Below are 8773 nucleotides of genomic sequence, written 5' to 3'. Positions count from 1 at the left end.
TTTCACCCACTGAATAAATATTTATGCTCCTATTCTGTGCCTGGCAGGATTGCTAACTTTAGGTTCTGGTACTAACTATTGCATGTGATGTTCCTCCTAAGTACTGTAGCAAGTGGAAAGGGACCATGCCTCCCTGTTTCTTAGCTTTTGGGTAAAATTTTGTTTTCCCCAATTGACGGTCAATTTTAATCAATGGAGAAGTTCCATAGGGTCTTTCTCTTGGTTAATCTGAGCTGTTGTGTGATAATGCACAGGGTATGAAGACTAAGTGGGCTTCTAAATCATATGCAGGTTTTTTGTTTGTTTGTTTGTTTACATTTTCCTAATTACAAGAAAATGTAATTCACTTCTGTTAAGCTGAGATGGAATAAATAACATATAATATACATGCTCCTCCTTCCATTGTCCAATTCAACGAGTACGTGATTGGTGAAAGAGCCACTGATTGGTGGTTTTTTAATTTTGACTCCTAAATTTATTCAAGATTTAATTAATCTAAAAGCTTAGTGGAGAGATGAGATCTGCAGACCCAAAACTAGTCCCAGCTCTGCTGGTGACCAAGCCATCACTGAAATTCACTGCACATACTTCAGCTTTCCCAGAGATTTTTAAATGGATGTTAGGACTTGCCTAGAGCAACTGAAGGAGCACTCAGATGACGGGAGAAAACACTTCATGTAAGATCAGCACTGAAATATGTCTTGGAACAAATTGCTCTTTTCCTCAACACTGCATTATTTTTAAAATAACCAAGCATGTTGACACTAAGATGTTTTTCCCTGGCGTTCTTCAAATTTTCTTCAACACAATTAAAAAAAATGTTAGGCTAAAATATTTTTAACAAATAATGTTTAGCACTACTTTCATTGAAAACACAGATAAGACAATTTTATGTGATTGAAGATAGGTGAGTACTGTGATTCTTTCAAATAATCTGAAATGCAATGTTGCTTTTCTTGAGTTGCTCTCTGGGTGAAAGAACAAATGAACTAAAGAAATTCAAAAGTTCCTTGCTCAGCCGCTGCCCATACCTGCCTGGCAGGTCACTCTGTGGATTTGCATCATGGAAGACAGACTGACAAACATCATTTGCATGTTTGTGTTTTATTTCTTTCATTTCATAGACTATATAATCTCAAATCCAAAATCATTTAACCCAAGATCCTTTCTTCAGCAAGAACTGGTTTGCTTGTTTTTTGAGTGTCTTAACAGGCTAGAGTGTCACCCTTATCCAAGGCTTGGCCTTCTACAGCTTCAGTTATTATGGCAACAGTGGTCCAAAACTATTAAATGGAAAATTCTAGAAACAAACAATTCATCAGTTTTGTGCTCTATGTCATTTTAGGTGACATGATGAAGACTCACATTGTGCCCACTCTGTCCTCCATGGACACACATGACCCCTTTGTCCATTGTATCCATGCTGTATATGCTACCACCTGTTAGCTGCTTAGTAGCTGTCCTGGTTATCAGATTGTTACTGTATTACAGTGCCTGTGCTCAACTAGCCCTTATTTTACTTAGTAGTGGCCCCAAAGAGTAAGAGTAGTGATGCTGGCAATTCAGATAAGTCAAAGAGAAGCTGTAAAGTTCCTTTAGGTGAAAAGATTAAAGTTCTGAACTTAAGGGGGAGAACAAACCAATAACTAATAAGAACAAATCTTCTGTGAAACTGTGACAGAAGAAAAGGATATTTGTGCTAGCTCTGCTTCTGCACCTCAAATGGCAAAAGATACTGCCACAGTATAAGAGCCTGGCTAAGATGGGAAAGCACTGCATTCGTAGATGTATGTGTAAAAAAAAAAACCAGTGCATTAAGATTTGGTACTATCAAAGGTGGGGATGGATATCCTAAAAAAATCAAAGGGAAATCAGTAGGGGAAAAGGACCAAGGGGTGGGAGGGGGAGGGAGGAAAGCAATGGGAGTGATATTGGCCAAATTACACATATCCCATCAATATTACAACTGTAATGCTCTCAAAAAAAAAAAAAAAATCTAGTACTATCTGTGGTGTCAGGCATCCATGGAGTCCTGGAGTGTGTCCCCAGGGATAAGGGGGCTACTGCATTAACACTTAAAAGTTAAAGTTGAGGAAAATCTTTAAAATTACATTTGAAGAATGGCAAACGTAAATAGAATTAGACAATCTGCCAACTTTCCTTGTGCACCTGAACCAGCACTATTTTAAGACACTATAAACAAAAACACGGATAAGGTTCCAAACCTGCCTGCCTCTTCTCTTTTTCACCAAAACCTGATTTCTGGGAGCTATTGACAGGTGCACAAATGCACCCCTCTCTGATCCAACTACTGTCCATTCTGGCTAAAATACTTTTCCTTTCTTCAAAAAACACATCTGACATACAAACACACCAGACTTAGGAATCTTGTTCCACTTTGCTTTTATTTTTTACAATATACTTACTGCATCTTTTCAATATAGCATATTTCAGATGTACAGAACTGACAGTTATAAAGCGAAACTGTATGTAGCACACACCCAGGCCCTCCCACCCAAGGACTAGAATGTTATTCATTTGACCTTAACCTGCCAGTGTTTCTAACTGAAATGCAATGTTGCTTTTCTTTACTGAGTTGCTCTCTGGGTAAAAGAACAAATGGAACTACAGAAATTCAAAAGTTCCTTGCTCAGCTGCTGCCCATACCTGGCAGGTCACTCTGTGGATTTACATCACAGAAGACAGACAGTCTCCATTTATTGATCCTCCTGAGCTAAATTTTGGTTTATCACTGTTACCTTTTTTAATAGTACAGTTTTGTATGCATGCTCATACAATATATTCTTTGGTTTTGCTTATTTTTGAGCTCTATGATAATTGTATCTTACTATAAGTAGTGTCATGGAAATTGTTTTTTCCATTAACATTTTGAGATTCATTCTTATTACCAGGTATAACTACAGATCATTCACTTTCATTACAGATAGTATCACTTAGAGTAAATATACATAATTTATGCTATCCTCTACAGATGTTTCACTTTTTTTAGTTACAAACTATTACACGTTACTATGAACATTCTTGCACATTCCTGCATATACTAAAGGGCAAGACATTGTTGAACATGACTGCGAGGTGAAAGCTAGATCACAAGATCTGCAAACATTCATGTCAGCAAGTGTAACTGTTTTCTACAGGAATGGTGACTTGCACAACGTGCGTTTCACAGATCTTCTCTAACCCCTCCTATGATCAGGCCCGATTTTTGCAAATCTTATGGATATACAATGGAATTAAGACTGTGGTCTTAATTCATACTTGGGGAATCAGTAATGCTAGGGACATCTTCCTATTCATTTATAAGCTCCATGCGAAATGCCTTTTTAAGTTTCTTCTATTTTTTCAAAATACAAACTATATAACTAATCTTTTGTCAGTTATTTGTATCGTGAATACGTCTTTCTCAAGTTCTGGTCTGTTTCTTCACTTATTTGCTTAATATAGCCCTTGGTTTGGTCAAATTGATTTAATCATCTTTTAGGGTTACTGCCTGTGCCTCAAGAGATTTGTTCCTGCCTTATGGAGGTTTTCATGTGAAGTTTAAAACTGCTGCTGACTGCACTTTGCACATCTGGAATCGGCTGTTGGGCAAGAGGGGAAGCAGCACTAACTCTCCTTCTTTCCCAGATGGACAGCCACACTCTAGCACTGTACTTCTTAAGCTGGCCCTCCTATCCTCACTCGTTGGCCACACCATTCCTGCTGGGCCACCAAGGCCAACACAACATATAAATGGACTGGTTTCTAGGCTCTCATTCCACTGCTCAGAAAGTCACCTCTGCACCACATGACACTCTATGATAAAACTTGATGTACTGTAAAACAAATCCCCTAACCCTCTTCATCTTCAGAAGCATCTGGCCCTCTTACCCCTTTGCTATTCTACATAAGTTTAAATATTTGCTTATGTTTAACATAACCTTTGTTTGATTTTCTATTGGAAACAGTATTGAATCTACACTCAGTTTGGGAAGCTTTAGTATCTTTATAGTCTTTAATTGCCCATTCTCTGTGAACAAACAGTTCTTCATTTGTTCTTTTTTTAAATATTTTTTAGTTATACATGGACACAATATCTTTATTTATTTTAATGTGGTGCTGAGGCTCAAACCCAGTACCTCACACATGCAAGACAAAGTGCTCCACCATTGAGCTACAACCCCAGCCCTTATTTGTTCTTTTGATGCTTCTTTAGCTTTTAAGCTGTTTTTTATTTATTTATTTATTTACTTACTTACTTACTTACTTTTTTATTTATTTATTGTACCAGGGATTGGACCCAGGGGTACTTAACCACTGAGCCACATCATCCTTAGTCTCTTTTTATTAAGACAGGGTCTCACTAGCTTTGAACTTGTGATCCTCCTACCTTAGCCTCCTGAGCTGCTGGGATTACAGGAGTGCAACACTGTGCCCAGCTCTTTATTCTTCAAATGCTAAACCAGGACTCAATCACTGTGTTCCTGAATAAATCTACCACCATCCAACTCAAGTAGGATAAGTGCATCTTTAAGTGCAAAGTTCTGAGAAAAGATTATGGGTAAGTCTCAGGCTTGTGGCTTAGGCAGAAGTATCTCTCCCCATCAGTGAATGTGCTGGGATTAAGACGAGAGGCATCAAACACAGGGTTTGGGACACAGGGTGAGACCCAAGTATGTCCTCGGGAAGGAGCTGAGCATCACCATGTCCATCAGCATAGGGAAGTCTGGATGGAGAGAACTGCAGCTATCAACTGGACAGCCTCCCCTCTCAGATAGCACTGCCTGAGAGGCCACTGCTGACCAACTGCTGGGGACATGAGAGTTTCAGTGGGCAGAGAGTTATGAAAAGGGCTGATAAATTATCATAAATATAGAGGGTTAACCAGAGAAGGAATGTCAAGGGGGAACCAGTGTAGAGAAATTTTTTGAAAAACTGGTCAATACTGTCTAAAACCAAAGAAGAGAAAACCTGTTGGAAAGGCCTCTGGGACTAATAATCACGAGGTCCCTAGTGGCAGGAGTAATGAGAAAGCGCAGGGCAGGGGTTTGTGTATGTGTGTGCACTACACAGAGAACATGAGGAGAAGATGACTGGAAGGGGCGAGGCACCCTAGGTCTGCTGACGGCATGCCTGACTGTTCTCCATGAGTTCACTGTATGAAGGGTGGCGGCTAGCAGAATGGCTCAAAGGAGAAATAGTATTTAAGACCTGAGCTCAACCACCAGCCTCCTGCAAACCAGCCTCCTCAGTAACAGCAGAACCAGCAGCAAAATGGGGAAATTCTTTAGAGGGAAAAGTTAACATGGAGCCTTGGTGAATGTGGAGGTGCTAAGCGCGTGGTTCTCGTCAGTCCCAGATGCTGACAATGGAAGAGGTTGTGGGTTGAATAAGCCACACAGGGAAGACCTGAGTCTAGAATATCACTAAACTCCCTGCCTTTAAAGTCCTGCTTCGGAGCTGGGGATGTGGCTCAAGCTGTAGCGCGCTTGCCTGCCATGCGTGCGGCCAGGGTTCGATCCTCAGCACCACATACAAACAAAGATGCTGTGTCCGCCGAAAACTAAAAAATAAATATTAAAAAATTAAAAAAAAAATAAAAAAAAAAAAAATAAATAAAGTCCTGCTTCTCTGGCACCTGAGATAAACCCAGGAGGGTGCCTTCAGGTTGTATTTTATATTCTTAATGATCACAGTAGGTACTTGAACTTACAAAATTTTTGTCTTTAGAAACAGATTTTTCATGGGATTAAACTGATATCACATTCAAGAAAGCCACTCTATCTCAAACCAGCTGAGAGAAGATATGGCAAGTATTTAACAATCAGGAGACTCTTAGTAACTATTCAGATAAAATACATTAAGATATTTGAAGGAGGTTTCTTTTTCCCACAGAAGAATGTCCCAGAGCCTAAATAATATACCTGCTATGGAACAGGAAGTAAGTCCTCCAACTAGGTGGCTCAGGACACCAAGTGCTATTCTCAATCTGAAACAAGTTAAGCGTACCTAAAGAAAGTACACAATCACCTTCACTTCAGGGGTAAGCGATGCTGGAAATGTATGTTGCTCTGCAATAAACACATACATGCTATGGATGCTATGCAGAATTATTACCCAAGTCTTTTTATTTTCCCCCTTTCACCTCCAACAAACCTGAACATACCACTGCTTTAGGGGCATGGCCTGCTGATATGCAGTGAGATAAGGGAGGATGTTTGGCTCACAATGAGTGAGTCCCAGTGGAGCATATAACATAGGAGGCAGATTCTCTTTCCCAGTCAAATGAGGTCTGAACCCCTGATCTAGCAGGTTCAGTCCAGTCATTACCATGCACATTTCCCCATTCTTTTGCCTTCTGTTAACCTCTTGTTCTCTTTCCAGGAGCACCTGCTACATGATGAGTCTGGGGGCTACCTACAAAACTCCACAGAAGTTACCATTTATTAAGAACTTGCTGTGTGCCAGATGTCATGTGAACTGTCCCACATGTGTCATCTCCTTTAGTCTTCATCTCATGTCAATGAGACAAAAACCACTCTTTATTCTCACTTTACAGATGAGAAAGCAGTATTGGAAAGCCTAAGTAATTTACTTATATCACACAGCAATTAAGTAGCCAAAGCTGAAATTTGAGTCCACGTATATCTGACTTTGAAGTCCATGCTCTTACCATTTCCCCTAAAATGACCCAGAACAAGTCAATAGGCTATTTCTAAACTGTATGATTTTCGAGTTGGATCAGTATAGAAAAAGAAGAATTGAATGACATCAGACTGTCCACAGTCCAACTCTGCAAAGGTCACTGCAGCTGAGCTAAGAATCTGCTCAATTCTGAAGACAACTAAAAGACATGAACCACCCTTAACTGCCACTCCTTCTCCATTTCCTTTTATCCCCCCTCAGGGAAGAGATTAGGAAATTGTGGGAGCACAAAAAAGCTTGGAGAGTGTGACTGCACTCAGCCACACCAGGGCAAACAGCTCAATATTTCTGACAGGCGAGCAGTGAGATGCCTTTGCCAAAAGGAGTTCTGCAGCCATTTAGCTGAGCCTTAGAAAATGAGGTCTTTCCAAGAGAGCAGAGATACTCCCTTTCCTGTCAGAGTCTGCTGTTGGGACCATTTAGATTAAAACACCCCATTTCTCACAGTGGCACTCTGCTCCAAGGTTACATTTCTCTATTTCTCTATTCCAACCAGGTTGCAGGCTTCTTTTCTAGGAGAATTAAGTTCTCTCCTAGATCCAAGGTAAAATGGAGAAGAAGCAGGCTGACTTGCTTTGAAATGCAAAAGACCTGTCTCCAGCTTGTCCAGTCCCCAGGTACTAGGGACACCATGAGAGCCATGGAACCTCACTGCTACTCATTCAAGGTACCTAAAAACAGTGATGTCTTCCAGAAATCCCCGGAAGCCCCATTCCTCCATAGCGTCTCCAGGATAGTTTCTAAAGCTAGAAGCAGGGCCATGCTGACCAGATGCATTCAGGCCTTTGTTGTTGTTTTTAAGGCACTTTGGATTATCTTTCTTTGGGGTCAGCAAGCATACAGAAGGTTAAGAGGAGGAGGGCAGGCAGGAGGAAAAGTTAGTCTGTATCATATCCCAAGATGGGTCCAAGCCATTTCTCCACGTCAGCCACAGTCATGTTCTTCCTCACAGCATAATCTTCAACCTGCAAAAGATAGAAGCACCCAAGTAAATCCAAGTGTTAAGACTTTCTGAACTAAAGTTTCCTCAGGTTTTGTCAAAAAACATTAAGTACCTTCCATTTCTTATCTTAGTAGCAATCTACTGAGTTAAATGCAGATAGATATTTATCTGTCTACCTAGCTGCCTTCATCTCTGGGCAGAAAACAGTACTTAATAAATACCCGCTGTATGGAAGCAGGCTGTGTATGCTCCTGGTAGAGGGAGGGCTGGAATGAGGTAATGGGCTAAGATCAAATTCAGACATTAATGGTGAAAATATCGACATTCCCTTCCCTTCCTTTATTCTCATTCACATGTAAAATAAAATAGGTTCTAGAGTTCCATTTAAAACAACAGGCATCCAAGGAAACCACACACTTACCTGATCCTTGGAAATTTTCCCCACAGCAAAATATCTGGACTGCAGATTGGAGAAGTAGAGGCCCGACACCGAAGAGGCGGGTGCCATTGCCAAAGACTCTGTCAACCTGATGCCTAGAGAGAGCAATGCAGGAAAACGCTCATTCACTGGGGGCCTCATGCGGGGTACTCAGTAGACTGGATGGCACTCAGTAGACTCGCTGAACACATAAATGAAAGTAAACTTATACCTTCTAGGTAGACACATGGCCCAGCAAGAAAGCTGTGACCAGAAGGGTCTAGCAAATTCCTACCGGACAGAAAAACAAAGTCAGAACATACAAGAGACTGGGAAGAGACTCTCTGTACTCTTCCCCTGTTACCAAAGATCAGTGCAGAGGCCGCGACCCGCTGCTAAGCCTGGGGAAGACAGAGCCATCTGACAGCTCCACATAGCTCCAGGGGCCAGGAACACGAGCAATGACTGACAGCTGGTGCCAGTGAGGAATAAGCTCACAACAGCACAAAAAAGAAGCGATACTTTCTCCTGCGGTCTGGGAACCCAAAAGGACTCCCAAGGCTATCTATTCTAAGCTACTCAGGTTATGGACATGGAAAGAGAACAACTCAAAGGTCAAGTGCCTTGCCATAGCTGGCTTGTGGAAAATAGGACCCAAATCCAGATCCCAGGACTGCTTGCATTTTGCAGTTTCTCACTTCAACCTG

At 41.1% G+C, this 8773-nt stretch overlaps 1 protein-coding gene across 5 annotated transcripts in view; it reads right to left on the bottom strand.

Moving 5' to 3' along the window:
- Positions 1-6098: 6098 nt before the first annotated feature.
- The window catches only part of Mtr (5-methyltetrahydrofolate-homocysteine methyltransferase), an 89126-nt gene continuing 86451 nt past the window's right edge, over positions 6099-8773 (bottom strand). For all 5 annotated transcript variants that reach the window (XR_007346519.1, XM_048800403.1, XM_015504354.2 and 2 more), the window contains 2 exons: positions 8070-8182; positions 6099-7670 (listed from right to left, as the gene is read on the bottom strand). Coding sequence is in view for 4 of the 5 variants with exons in the window: in XM_048800403.1 (XP_048656360.1) it covers positions 7584-7670; positions 8070-8182 (200 nt within the window). In the remaining variant the exon portion in view is untranslated. The remainder of the gene's footprint in view (positions 7671-8069; positions 8183-8773) is intronic.

The sequence above is a fragment of the Marmota marmota genome, unplaced genomic scaffold, assembly GCF_001458135.2.
Source record: "Marmota marmota marmota unplaced genomic scaffold, marMar, whole genome shotgun sequence".
Lineage (NCBI taxonomy): Eukaryota > Metazoa > Chordata > Mammalia > Rodentia > Sciuridae > Marmota > Marmota marmota.
Note: the sequence above shows the minus strand (reverse complement) of the source record. Positions and strands in the feature narration are given on the sequence as shown.